General features: G+C 38.5%; 1 protein-coding gene across 2 annotated transcripts in view; it reads right to left on the reverse strand.

Moving 5' to 3' along the window:
- Positions 1-11,096, reverse strand: part of cacna1fb (calcium channel, voltage-dependent, L type, alpha 1F subunit) — a 63,778-nt gene extending 52,682 nt beyond the window's left edge. Inside the window, exon 1 of one of the 2 annotated variants that reach the window (XM_067593439.1) lies at positions 10,744-11,096. In XM_067593439.1, coding sequence (XP_067449540.1) covers positions 10,744-10,765 — 22 coding nt within the window. In that variant the 5' untranslated portion in view covers positions 10,766-11,096. The remainder of the gene's footprint in view (positions 1-10,743) is intronic. The other variant, XM_067593438.1, reaches the window with a different exon arrangement.
- Between the last annotated feature and the right edge of the window lie 4,348 nt (positions 11,097-15,444).

Consider the following 15,444-nt stretch of genomic DNA (forward strand, 5'->3'; position numbering starts at 1 on the left):
TAAACTGAATACTTTCTGTAAACGTGCTACAATAACGGATTATTGCTTGAAATATAAATATCAATTAAACACCATCTGACCAAAATTATCACAGAGGATAATATTTTTTTAGCAAAAGTCATGTATTATTCTTGAAATACATCGTGGTGCAAACACTGTTGGGTAACATTCATTACTAAACTATGTGACCATTTATGATGTCAGATACATTAGAATTATGGCTGAAATAGCGTCGGTCCGATGCAATCATATAAACGGCTTCATCAAATATATTTTTATTTTGTTTTTAATTCTATAACTGATGAGAAAAACCTTCTCTATCTTTCTTTGGCTGCAGATTTGTGGTGAAGTGTTTTCATGAGGAAAAGCCTTCCTTTTGTTGAGCTGTGAACTGTGATTGGCACATCTGTTTCACAGCTACGAGACCTGCGATGTGACTGGCTGAGAGAGTATTTAATAATCACCACACCCGCAGATCTATACTCACCTTCACCCAGCCCTTTTTGCATGTTGTGCTGCTGAAAATACAAGAATAAAAACAGCAGGTGCGCATGGAGACGTCCAAACACCCTCCACTTTGCACTTGTACTTGTGCGGTTAAATAGGGCACTAAATGGTAAATAAATGGTAAATAGCTCCATTTATATAACCCTGTATACATGACATCTGTCGCTTTGTTTATCTGGTCCCTGTTCAATGAGCACAAACCAAATTTCACCGCGATCCATCCAACAGTTGTTGAGATATTTCAGCCTGGAACAAAGAGGTGGACCCACAGACCAACGCTGTCATGCCTGGAGCCGTGCTGTTCGCGTGACTAAAGACTAAAGCTTCCTGAACATGCGCTGTGATGGATGATCTCTCAAAAAACTTTAAAAAAAATTAAAAATAAAAATGGTTGATTTTTATAAACATTTAAATATATAAACACACAAACACATACAACATATAAACGTCTGTCTGCAATAAATATACACATTTTAAAAGCAGCAGCGTGGTCCTTTAAAGTGTTTGCTCCTCTGAACTCAGAGCTTCCAGTGTCCCAGCAGGTTTGTCATCCGTCCAATGAGCAGCGGAGGTTTGGACGGAGCAGGTCACATGACTGAAGGTCACGTTGTTTTGGTTCCTGTGGAGGAGCTGGTGGAGCCGCAGGAGCACAAGAATCCCTCTAATTATCCCCGAATTATCCCGATTCAACTGAGATCATCCTGACAACAGCACACATGCGTACACACACACACACACACACACACACACACACACACTCTGTATGTGTGTGTGTGTGTGTGTTGCAGAGCATCCCATCACTCGCACACAACCCTGCATCCGCCTTGTTAACTTTCTACTTTTCACTGCTTCCTCGCTCTGTGTATGTATGTGTGTTTCTGTGTGTGTGTTTCCCCCTCTCTCTTTCTGTGTGTGTGTGTGTGTATGTGTGTGTGTGTGTGTGTGTGTTTCCCCCTCTCTCTTTCTGTGTGTGTGTGTGTGTGTGTGTGTGTGTGTGTGTGTGTTTCCCCCTCTCTCTTTCTGTGTGTGTGTGTGTGTGTGTGTGTGTGTGTGTGTGTGTGTGTCTGTCATGCTGCCCTCCAGCCTGGTCCAGCTGGGTAGGTCATCAGTTCATTTAGTGAATGTTGGGGCAGTTTTCTTCTTCTTCACTGCTCAGTTTACAGACTCACAGTGCAGCAGCAGCAGCAGCATCAGTGGGACTCTCAGTATAATCTGATCAATAGTAGATTTTACGCCACGTTAACGCCGCATCGGAACGTTTGGGAAGGATGGGAAAGATTCCCATGTTAAGGACTTAGTCGTTTGAGGGTTTAAAACACTGTACATTGATAAAATTACATTATAACCATTAAATTTGGGTTTAATTACATTGACTTTGGCTGACATGAGGCGTCCATGTTTATTTATTCTTCAGCCACTTCTGTATTATTTACTTTATTTTATTGACTTATTTTATTGTATTTGTGTTGTAAAATGTATTTTATTATTATTATTGTTTCCTCTCTTATTGCTTGTCTTTGTTTTTTACCTATTTTATCTAGTTTTTATTTCATTATGTTTTATTATTATTATCATCTTTTAAAAAATTTATTAATTTATTACATTTTCATGTTTTTTTTAAATTTCTCATGTGCATTCATCTCAATTTATTTTACTGTTTAGGCATCAGAGTCTCAGTCTTAATTACGATTTGGAGGTTGACCTGAACGTTATTTACAAGTCAGAAACTCGTAATTACGTTAACTCTTTTTAAAAAAATTTTTATATTTTATTTTATTGTCATCATGGCATTTCATACATTTTACTTATGTTATATAGCCCATGTAATGATGTCAATACATTTTTTTAATGACATACATAAATAATGTGTGTGGGTGTGTCACCCAGTGATACATCATACAATAAATTATACAATAAATTAAAATAATAAATTAATAAATAATGACAATTTTACAGTACTGACTTTGATTATACAATGTTTTAGTAATTTTGAATTAATAGAAAAATGTCTTTGATCTCATTTCATATTTGAGAATCGTAATTACGTTAACTCCGATATGAACGCGGTATTACAGTCACACTCATAGGTGTCGTATCTGTTCAAATATTTAAGACTGATTGGCTTTAAAAATTGTTAAATTCTATTTTCATAATAAGACTTTTTAATTATCTATAATAATGTAATTTAGCAACAAAAGTGTCTTTTCTTTAAGTTTTATTTGTATTTAACTCTTCCTGCTACACACAATTAAAACTTGTGACATCATTCTAATGTAAAGTTAAAACAATATTTTGCATAATCAGCGGGCCGTGCAACGCAGAAGCTCAGAAACTTTTTTAGCTTATGCTGCTGACGAGCAATTCTGTGAAGTGAATAGACGCCATCTTTTAGTCTGATATCCAGTTCCTATAATGAGACAAACAACACAACAGGTCGTATGTCAGTCGATCAAAAACAACGTATAGTAACGTTTGAGTGACAGATGCCATCTAGTGGTCGTAGTAACTGTGAGGTGGAGCAGTGGTGCAGCTCAGATGACGTATATATATGTGGACAGATTTCCTCATGCAGAGGAGGAGGATGGAGGCTTTAACCCAACAGTGGACTTTGTCTGTTTGTTTCCTGTTTCCAACGAGTCCAGACAGATTTTTAAAAACCTTAACTACGATCGTCCCCTAACTTTAACTCCACGGTTATTATGAAGATGAAGGCAGCCTAATGTAGTAACTTTAATCCACACTACATGTGAATTAGAAAATGCTCCTATGTGTCATTCTGGAGTGATTGAATGAGTTATGAAAAATCATACTTTGAAGCTCCTTTGATTAGATAATTTTAATATAGTGGTTAATAACTCTGACTGTCTGCTTCAGTCACATGACACTGGACTGGAGCTGCTGAGACATAAAAGTCAGAAACAAAATGCAGGAGAGACCTGAAGGACAAACAGAAATAACAGACTGTTGCTTCCTGCTCTTCAGTCTGGTGTTGTGTTGCTGAGCAGAAAGCTCAGCTAAACTCACTCTGTAACATTTAAACTGCGTCATTCTGTGTGATCAAACACAGCTGCACATTTTAAACCTGCTTTTCTCAGACATTCAATTTCAGACTCTTGAATTTCCATTTCTTCCTCTCATAAAATACATATTACACGGGACCAAACACACAATTTTGAGCAGTGCCAAGTCTTTTCCATTTTACCAGCTCAACATCTCAGTGTAGTCCTTCAGTAAACACAGTTTGGCTGTTTTACACCTGAAAAGGAGCCACAGATCAGCAGAACACCAGTTATTAGACCGATCCGCTGGAATGAGCAGAGAAACGCCTCAGCAACAAACCATAAATGCACTTTTTGCTTCTTCCAGCTTTGATTAAAATCTCTTTACTTTATACTGAGAGATTTAAACTGATGAATAGAACTGACCAAAGACATGAACTTTAACTCTACTGGATTAATAAAGATTTAAACATGATGTAAATCCATATTAATCCAACAGAATGATACAACTGAAGAGTTATTTCTTATTATTGTCTTATTTATTGAAATATATTGTGACTGTTTTATAATCATTTATATCAAATTAAGTGAATATCACTCAATTGTGATATAATTTTTTGCTACTTTATTTTGTTCAACTCAACCTGCAGAGAGATGATTCATCCCACTCGGTGTTCAGTAAGATTAGTTATCATTATGTCCTGATGCAGAACACCTGTTTAAAACACCTGGTGATGCTTTCACTGACACTCCAACATCTGAGATTTGAGAGTAAGCAGCTGAACCTTTTAAAGGCAAAAAAAACACCAAAACATTATTCTTTTCACTGTTTGATGATAGTTTGTTAGAAAGGATCAATAAATGAATCTGATCGATCTGAACAGAATATTGTCAGTGTCTCAGTTTAAGGTCACTTTGGGGTTTTAACAGAGTTGGAATAAGCCTCATTTAATGGCTGGAACAAAAGGAGGGATTAACTCTGCTGCCACGGTAACCAATGATGTCAGGTCTCGTGCTTTAATGCTCATTTCCATGACAACGCTATCAGAGGGTCCGCGGGGGCCATCTTAATTCTGAGAGCAGGAAGTCTGATCCTCTTGTCAGGATCAGGAGGATTAATTGAGTCACACTTTATATGATGGAGGTTGTGACCTCAGATGGCCCGTTAAAGGTCAAACATCACTGTTACCTGTTTCCTGTTCAGCTGAGGTCGAACTGAGACCCAAAACATTAGAGAGTCTTTGAACATTCAGGACACTCATTTCCTGATAAAAGATCCATCTGAGAAGTTTCTACATGTTTCCCAAAAACAGAACAATAGAGTGGGTTCACATTAAGAGCTTAACATCAGCTGCTGTCTGAGGTGAAGAAGACGATGATGAATACACAAGTAACTCTGCCTATTCAACTGTCCGTAAGCCATGCTGCATATTAAAAATACATAACTAAATGTCAGCATGTTTTTAAATGTATTGTTAATAGTTTTATATTATTAGAATGAAGAAAAAAGATCTTTGGAAAAATATGAGAAATGCTCCTTTTTTGCGTGTTGGTGTCTGAGGTTGATTGACAGTGGCTGGGGAGGCGTGTCGGTGTCTGGGGTTGATTGACAGCGGCTGGGGAGGCGTGTCGGTGTCTGGGGTTGATTGACAGCAGCTGGGGAGGCGTGTCGGTGTCTGGGGTTGATTGACAGCGGCTGGGGAGGCGTGTCGGTGTCTGGGGTTGATTGACAGCAGCTGGGGAGGCGTGTCGGTGTCTGGGGTTGATTGACAGCAGCTGGGGGGGCGTGTCTGTGTCTGGGGTTGATTGACAGCAGCTGGGGAGGTGTGTCGGTGTCTGTGTTTGATTGACAGTGGCTGGGAAGGCGTGTCGGTGTCTGTGTTTGATTGACAGCTGGTAGGCTACCAGTGTTACACCGTATTAACGGAGACAAAGTGAACAAACTGCTGTAGCTACAAGTCATGGACAAACAGTGTGTCGCTAACAGGGATTTTGAAGAGCAACGAACAAACCAGCATCTAAAGTGACATTTACAAGTATGTTTACATGCTGTTTAATGTGCCGCAGCTGAGCAGCTAATTGGCTTTCTAGCCTGCTAACTGCCATTAACGGTACAATTTTTCCTGGTGAATGTTTGTTTGGTGGCTCGTTCAACAAACTAAGCTGCAGGACGACGTGTGTTCATGTTTGTAACTTAGAAAAGAAGGAGACTTTAGCAGGAAAGCTAATGTGGGTTGTTGTTCAGAGTCTGTGACTCTTGTGTTGTGTAGCAGGATGCTATCAAGCTCAGTGTGAACGTCTGCTCTGCCTGTGATAGAATGACACGTCATCACTTTATGCAATATTTGATTTGCTGTATGGAGATAAGGCCTGGAAACTTCTGGTTTCTGATTTTCTCTCAAAGGAGAAGACAGCAGGTGACTTAGAGAGCAGATATAATACTGTAGACAGAAACATGACATTTAATTTCATTTTGAAATTTAGATGTTATTCTGAAGATCATGTTCAACTGAAAATAAATTCATGAATTTGAACGTCATCTATTGTGAAAGTCATTCTGTCAACAGGCCTGCTGTATGTAAGTGTGTGGAAAACAACACACACATGTACCATAAATAAAAAGAAAGCTAATAATATCCCATCAGGGAAGTTTCAGCCAGAAGATATGAAGATGTGAGGAGAGAGCAAAGAGATGACGACCACAAACACTGACTGATTTAAACACTATCACTCATAAGGGCAATTCATTTCAGATCAACATATAGTTCATATAAATTACTGAGTTTAAAAGAATGTAACAGCCATTTAAAATGACTACTGTTGGTGTTTAGTAGTGATGTGGTGATAGCAGAGGGAATGAAGGACTTAAAGTAGCAGTTTGTTCTCCTAAAGAGCACATTATAACAGGGGCCTGAGGGCATTACAATGAATTCACTGGACAGAATATGGTCAGATTGGCTGATAATTCTTTGTGCTTTCTGGGCCACCTGTGTCTCCCAGAGGGAGCACAAGTCTCTTTGCTGGGCTCCAATTATCTTGGAGCAGACTTTCACAATACAATGTAGGCTATTCTTATCCTTCACAGACAACCCATTAAACCAGCAAATAAAGGAGAAAGTTAGAAGACTTTCAATGTGTTTACATTGAACTTGAGTTGAGAGTCGAACACTGTTCCTAGATACTTATGTTTTGACAATTTGAATATCCTCGTCATGTATAATGCTAGCTTTAGGTTTGTCACTATTCTGCCTGAAATCAATGAATTAGTTAGTTACTTAGTTTTTGATACGTTACGGTCGAGGAAGTCACCGTCATCACACCGTTTAACAAAGGTAGAAAGGGCACAACCATGATCTGACTCTGAGCAGACAATAGGGCGGTGTCATCAGAGAATTTCGCTAGATAGCTGGCCTCTTGAGAAGTCCTGCAGCTGTCTGTATACGTAATAAAAACCAGGAGGGACAGAGCACAATGTTGGGATGAGCCCTTGTTTTGAGACCTTGGTGTTGGACATACATCTATTCACTAAAACCTGCTGGATTCTGTCCTTTCGACATCAAAAGCTTATCAGGTAATTCAAAATAAGGAGCAAGTCGCTCAATCAAAACACGATGCTGCATCTTATTAAAAGTGGAAAGAAATCAGCGAATAAAAGTCTCACATGAGATTATTTTCACTATCGAGAATGAAGAGTTTTGCTCCACACCTTTACCAGCTTGGTAAGCAAACTGCAAAGGGGTCTAATTTGCCATCAACGAGGGAGACAACCATATCTTTCAAAATCTTCTCAAGATTTTTCTTGACAAGGGATGTAAGTGCAACAGGTCTAACCTCATTGAGTTCCTTGAGATTTTTTTATTTTGGGATGATATTATAGTGGATGTTTTCCAGATTGTAGGTATCTGGCCAAGTTCAGCACACATCTGGAAGAGTCAAGTGAAGACCCAACTAAGCTGGTCAGCACAATAGCGTAAAGTCTGCTCATAGATGTCATCAGGACCATCAGCCTTCCTTATGTTTACCCTTTGAAACAGGGCTGTGACACATTCCTGAGGTATTGCAATATCATTCTGAGGTACAAGAGACCCTCTAAGCATGGAAACATTTTCAGAGAACTCAGACCTTTCGATGAGAATCATCCACCCAATTTACACTGATGGATTGTTTAGTCTCATTTGCACATTGATTAATGAAGGCCATTGTTTTAATCCCTTGCCAGGCTCCTCTAAGATCACCACTGCTAAATTGCATTTCTATCTTTTCCCTATACTTCATTTCAGCCTTCCTTATTTCATTACGCACTTCTCTGGAGACCTTTTTCTCCAGAGGATCACCAGTATAATAGGTCTGTTGATTTAAACTCTTTTGTTACCCAAGGCTTGTTACTTGGATAAGTAGCAACCTTTTTAGTTGGGATGACTGAGTTGATACAGAATGTATGTTGAGACAGTGTCAGATAGTTCTTAATGTCATCACAAGCATCATAAAAACATTGCCAATCTGTGCAGTCAAAGCACGCTTGAAGAGAGGAAACACTGTCCTCGGACAAACTCTTCACTGTTCTCTCCACACGTTCGAGGTGCTTAGAGGTTCGTATGTAGGCATAAGATACACTACTGTGATAGGACGCACCGAAGGAAGGCATGGGCAAAGATTTGTAAGCACCTCCCACTGAACCATAACAAAGGTCGATCGTAGAGTTCTTCTGTGTAGTGGCAGAAGTAACATACTGTTCATACATCCTCAAAGTCTTGTTTAACTGACAGTGATTAAAAGGGTAAATTTAGGGGCATCCGGACAGATTGAGTCTAGTCTATGCTTTACGTTAGCAATAAGCTTTGCTGCAGATGCATTAGCTCACGGATGTACACAATCGTGAAAAACAGCTGTTGGAATTCACAAGGCTAATAGTATGAGCGGAGTGAGACTGTCAACAATCTGACGTTGGGGATACATATATCCTCTCCTGGAGGAAGCACATGGCCCCTCCACGTCACCTGTTGGTAATCGTTGGTGACCGGTCTGGTCCAAATGGGCTACCAAATCTGCTTATTGACAGGTCTTCATCCGGTCTGATTCGCTGAACCATCTTTTGGTAAAAGCAAGACGACAGGTTTCCTTCACTTCACGATTGAATCATGGCCCACACTTCCAGCTCATCTAACTTGTTGCGGATAGACTTCATGTTAGAGAGAAGGACTGTTGGTCATGCAGGAAGCTTGTGGTGGTCACTGAGACCCATACTCCTAAGTCTACGGCGTATTCCACCCCTTCTCCCTCAATTAGTGTTTTTATCTGATCTGCAAAGCTCTGTTGGAATGCTCGCTGGCACAACACTATTCATTGAAGACTGTAGGGATAGGAGAAGGTCACGACTGAGGGTGATTCTCCTGCGGATAACGTCATGGCTGATCTCCTGGCAGGTGTAAAAACAAGTGCGAATAACTCCGCAAACTTCCACATAGTCCGTGTATCTCTGACGTATAACTTCACACACACAAGATTTTCGCAAGTAGGATGGACTTTAAAGACAATTAAAACAATTAAACAGGACAGGAAGGCTACTCGAGACGCACCGTGAAGCGCCCTGGAACTGAACGTTAGCATACTAACATGCTAAACTAACATGGTAAACATGGTAAACATTATACCTGCTAAACATCACCTTAATAGCATTGTTGTTGTCGATCAATCAATGAATCAAGAAAATAATCAGCACATTAATCCGTGTTCAACATTAAGACTAGAAATAAGTTTTTTTAAATAAAAAGGACAACATGACATGTTATAGATACCGCAGAGATAGACAACAGGGTTACAACTAATGATTCTTTCATGATCAATTAGTCTGACGATTATTTTGTCAATTAATCGATTTATCGTGTGGTCTTTAATACCGTCTACAGATGTTTGTTTTTGTCTGATCAACAGTCGAAAACTCAGTTTAATATCATGTATGATGAAGAGAAGCATCAAATAATGTCATTTGAAGAGTTGAAAACAGATCATTTTTGTCATTTTTGTTTTAAAAAAATCAATTATTGATTAATTTTCTGTCAATCGGCCAATTGTTGCAGATCAACTTTGCAACAGTCTCTTTCAGTTTATTTTAAAACCGTCATCAGGAGCAGACAGAGGTGGAAACAACAACTAACAAACACCAGGTGTGTCGATCAGTTGCATCAAGGCCTAAACTGAACATCAACAACCAAAACCTTCAACATCATGTCAACAACTTCAGCTCCTGCTCAGAGGTTTATATCTGTCCCCATATTTACCTTATATTTTATTTATTTACAGTGTAAATAATAATTCATGTAGCTGATATGATGTATATTTATTTGCACCTCCTGACAGTGACAGTGTGTTTGTATGTTGTTCTAAGTATAATATATAACTGTGTTTGCAGCCACAACTAATAATTATTTTCAGAAAATGGTGAAAAATGTAGATCAGTGTTTCCCAAAGCCCACAGTGACGTCTTCTTTTATCCAAACCAACATCCCACAACCCAAAAATATTCAGTTTACTGACATAAAGAAGCAAACAAACCAGAAAATATTCACATTTGAGAAGCTGGAATCTTTGAAAAAGAACATTTGGACATTTTCTTCTTAAAAAATGACTCAAAATCATTCATCAATTCTCAAAATTGGTGATTAATTTAATAGTTGGCAACTACTGATCAATAATCTAATCTAGTTGTGTGTGTATGAGGAGTTTCAGCATTTAACAACCGACTGTTACTGTGACTAAACTGTATGTTTAGCTACTAACAATTATTCTTATTGTTTATTAATCTTAGAATTATTTAATCAATTAACTAATTATCATTTAGGCCATATAATGACAGAAAACTGTGAAAAATGTCAGTTTCAGAGTCGAAAGGGCCCCCCACCCCCTCCCAAATAAATATTCAGTTTAAGATGATATAAAACAGGAAATCTTTTGCACTTGAGAAGTTTTTCGTTGATCGATCATCAAAATAGGTGTCAGATAATATTCCGTCAATCGATTAATTAAATAAGGGACTAATTTCTTCAGTTTTAGAACATGTGAAGCTGTGAATCAGACACAGTTTTTGCTTCATAAATAAATAAAAAAACAGATTTCAGCAGCGACATTCTTCATTTTCAATAAATGACTGTAAATATATTTCAGATGATCAATAATCTAATCAAATCTAAACTTTTACTGTAAAAATCACAATATTCATCTTTACTCAGTATCTTCTTACTTTTGCGGCTCTCCTCGTACATCTCCGCTGCTTTTTCTCTCTCAGCTGCAAACACCGATAATCATGTTTCATCGATCGATCCGCAGTTTGATCAGTTTCCGCTGGATTTGATCCTCATCCTTCTTCTTCTGCTTCACGCACGCAAACAACTTCTCCGCATTTTAACCCGCGATCACTGTGCGATAAATTCAAATTAATCCACTTTTTTTTTCTTCTTCTGCTGCAGCTGCCGATCGATTATCGATTCATCAATATAATCGTTTACATCAACAACAACAACAAAAAAAAAAAGTGGGAAGAAAGAGAATAAATCCAGAGAGGAGACAAATTCAGCTTCTTTTTCAGCTTCGGTTCACTAATCTGACTCTCTCTCCATCTATCTGTCCATCTCTCTCTCTCTCTTTCTCCCAGTTGGGGATTAAACTGAAAAAAAAGCTCCGCGAGTTAAAGGGGAGGGCAGCTGGAAGCCAGTTAAAGGCGCAGAGAATAAAAATCTGACTACATGTTTGATTATTATGGACAGATTAAAAAACAGAAAAAAAGCTATAATGATGAAAACAGAACGAAATAAAGATTTGGGGTAATTTATTACCTACAGAGACAATAAAAACAGGCTCAAACATATAATTTTCTCTGATTTGTGAAATTATTATTTTGTTTTCTCATCATCACGAGGTCATAAAGAGATCTAATCCTGATATTTTGGTTACAAACCTGATGACTGCATGCTTTAACACAATATCATCCTCAACAAACATCATAAATCATAAAAAAATAACACACAAATACATATAGTAGCAGTATTTCCAGTGAAAAGTCTGCACACATTTTCTCATTCAAGAGAATATATATATATGCCAATATAATGACATATATACATATATACCACTGTGTACTACAAATGTTTTAGGCACTTTAGATGTTTAGATTCTTCTCCATAATGCAGCAGCATCATCTGCAGCAGGACAACGAGCCCAAACATCCAGCTGGAGTCATAAAGAACTATCTTCAGCTATGAGAAGAACAAGGAGTCCTGCGACAGATGGTCTCTGATCTCAACATCATGGAGTCAGTCTGGGATTAATATGAAGAGACAGAAGCAGCTGAAGAAGAACTGCGGCAACTTCTCCAAGACGCAGGAACAAACCGACCTGCCGAGTACCTGAAACACTGAGGAGAACTGCTGCTGGTTTAAAGGCGAAGCTGCTCACAGAAAAAAACTATTCATGGTGTTATTTTTTAAAGAATATTCGCTTTACTTTTACTGCCTAAAACCTTTGCACACTACTGTAAATACACACATAGATATATGTAATATATCATCAAATACAGTACTTATAATATCAGGTCACAGGATATTTTAACACCAGCTGTACCTCTTCTTCACACTGTCTTTGAAAAAAGTGGGTTCAAATACTCTGCTGCATGCAAATGTGAAGCTCCTCTCTAATTTAACTTGTAGATTTTAAACGGCTGTACTTATGTTCACTTTTCTTAATGTGAAAATAATGTCTAACGTGTCTGTGAATTATCTGTCTATGCTTTAACTCTACATTTATTCTTGTATGCAGATCTCAATGAGACGATCTGTTTACATAAAGGATTGAATAAAACTCTGAACTAAACCAGCTGATTGTAACGTTAGTGAACCGACGGTAGAAACACACAACATGTGATCAGACACCTCTGTTGTTACCTGAAGTCACAGATGAGCAGAACGTTTCCATCTGAAGGACTTTACAGATACTTGAAAGTAAATTGAAGCTTTAAGAGTCTGATGATGAAACATCGACCTTCAGAGAGGATTTCTGCTTTATTATCATGTGAATGAATATTTCAACACACACACACACACACACACACACACACACACACACACACACACACACACTCAGGTTGTTGTGTTACAGTTTAATCTGCTGCTCTGATGAGTCTCAATGTTCATTTTCACCACAAAGTCAAGAAGGAAACTGACTCCTCTCACCTCTGAGCTTTTATATTCTCCTCTAAACAACTTTCCACATATTTTCTCTCCTATTTTTCTTTCTTTCTTTACCTCCTTTTATCATCATATCATCTTATCTCATCATCTCTTTTCTTCCTGTACATTTTCTTTTAGTCCTATGCTTTCCATCCCTCCTTCATCCTTCTCTTTCTTCTCCTCCTCCTCCTCCCTTCTTCCTTATCTCTTTCACCTCCTCATATTCTATTTCTTTCCTCCTCCTTGTGTCTTTTTCTATATCTCATTCTACAGTTATCTTTCCCTCTTTTTTATCCTTCTCTTTGTCTTTTTTTGCTCATCCTCCTTTTTTCTGATTCTGCTCCACCTCCTTCTATCTTCCTCTCATCCTCATTTTCTTACTTTCTTCGACTTTAGTTCCCTTCTCCTCTCCTCTATTGTCTGCATCATGTTACCTTGTGTTGTGTTTCACACACAAGGAAGTGCTCTGACTCTGTATGTTTGTCTTTTAACTTCCTGTCTGCACAGGAAGTGTGGTCATGTGGTGTTGTGTACATCTGCTGCTGTGCATCTGCTCACATTTGATCAAATATTTATCCAGTTTTATAAAATAATGCACAGCGTGAAGAACTGATGGGGACTTCCTCCTACAGCAGTCTGATTTTATTCTGCAGCAACATTGAGCAATAAGAAGATAATTTTCCCCACACAGCACAGAGATCAGCTGCTCATGTTACTGTTGTAACAGTCATGTGACCGCCAGAATGTGTTTGTGTTTTATTATGTGTTAATAACAATATGACATCAGAGCAGAAGCTGTCTGAGTGGCCGTTCAACCAAAACACAGAGAGCACAGTGGAGACTCAGTAAGTTAGTTATTATTACACACAGTCAGTTTCACATGATGTGGTCTTATTATTGTGGAACAAGATGATTATTCCGACTTATATAATCAATGAGTGCGTTTACATGTGCACTAGTATCCTGGTTTCTTCTGGAGTATGGATACTAGTGTGCATGTAAATGCACTCAATTAATTATATGTTATGTTGCACAGTTGTGTAAACGGATGTTTTAATTTATGTATGAATCAGAAAACAGACCAATAAATTAATGAAACCATCTTTAAGGTTTTATTTGTATAGCACCTTTTTAAAACAATGTTACAAAGTGCTGTAGAGGATACAGAAACAAAAATAAAAAACATACATATTATGTACAGAAAAAGGAAGCGGGGGACTCGGAAGTCTGTTTGCAGCATTTTGTGCGAGTTGCAGGCAGGAAAGGGCTGCTTGGCTGAGACAGGACAAAAGAGCATTGCAGTGGTCAAGTTGTGAAAAAAAAAATAGGGTATGATGTCGGGTAATAATTCTTGATCTCTGGTTGATAGCACTGTTTTGATTTTAGCGATGTTTCCGAGTTGGAAAAAGCAGGTTTGCACAAGCTTGTTTATCGTTGGGTCAAAGTTCAGATTTTGGTCAAAGATTACATCCAGGTTTAGGGTTTAACATCAGAGGCTAGAGGGCCAATACAGGTTTTTGAATTAAGCTGAAGGAAACTGAGTGACATCCATCCTTTAATAGCTGCCAGGCAGTCATGGAGGGTATCAATATTACTTATATGTTTTGGTTAAACTGAAAAATACAGCTGCGTGTCATCAGCGTAGCAGTGGTGAGAGATGCAATTGAACTGGCTAACCAGGTTGCCTAGAGGTAAAATGTAAAGTGAGAACGGGATGGGACCAAGGACTGAACCCTGCAGGACTCCACAGAGTAGAGGGGCAGTTGAAGACACAAAGTTGTCTATTACAACCTGAAACTTCCTGTTTGACAGATAAGACGAGAGCCAATTGAGAGCAGAGCCCGAGATACCCACCCATTTATTTAGACATTCGACCAAGATGGAGTGATCAATAATATCAAAAGCAGCTGTTAAGTCAAGCAGGACCAGGATAGAATGTGTCAGCCTGCATGAGGATGTCATTTGTCACTCTTAGTAGTGCAGTTTCTGTACAATGTTGGTGGTGAAAGCCGGATTGGAATTTATTGAAGATATTGTGTCCTTCAATCAACTCAAGGAGCTGCTGTGCAATGATTTTTTTTTGAGAATTTTGGAGATGAATGGTAGTTTCAAAATAAGTCTGTAGTTATTTGGTTGGGTTGGATCAAGCACAGGTTTTTTTTAAAAATAGGTTGGGCGCTCGCCATCTTAAAACCATCAGGAACACAGCCAGAGGTGAGAGAGAGATTAATAATGGAGAGTAGGCAAGGACCCAGAGTAGGCAGGACCTCTTTAAGGAATTTGGGAGGGATTACATCTAAGGGGCAAGAGGGCAGGCGCATATGGGATACAGTGTCAATGAGATTGTGCAACGAGATAAGGGAGGAATCAGACAAGAGAGCAGGACAGTAGACTGATGGATCAGAGAACACAGTAGCATTATTAAATTAGACTGAATGTTATTGATTTTGTCAATAAAAGAAGACAAAAAAGTTTCACGGTCTACCGGGGAGGATGTAGATACAGTAGGATGGGCAGGGTTTACAAGCTGGTCAGTGGTTTTAAACAGGAACCTATGATTGTGTTTGTTGTCACTAATTAGGCCTGCAAAGGAGGCAGCTCTCGCCTCTTTGATGTTTTGGTTGAGTATGGACAGCAACGCTCAAGGAGAAGGACCTTTAGTTCTTAGTTTTGTGAGATAAAATGAGATTGTTAAGAATAAAAGTCTTGTTTAACTGAGA

Source organism: Thunnus thynnus, chromosome 6 (genome assembly GCF_963924715.1).
Source record: "Thunnus thynnus chromosome 6, fThuThy2.1, whole genome shotgun sequence".
Lineage (NCBI taxonomy): Eukaryota > Metazoa > Chordata > Actinopteri > Scombriformes > Scombridae > Thunnus > Thunnus thynnus.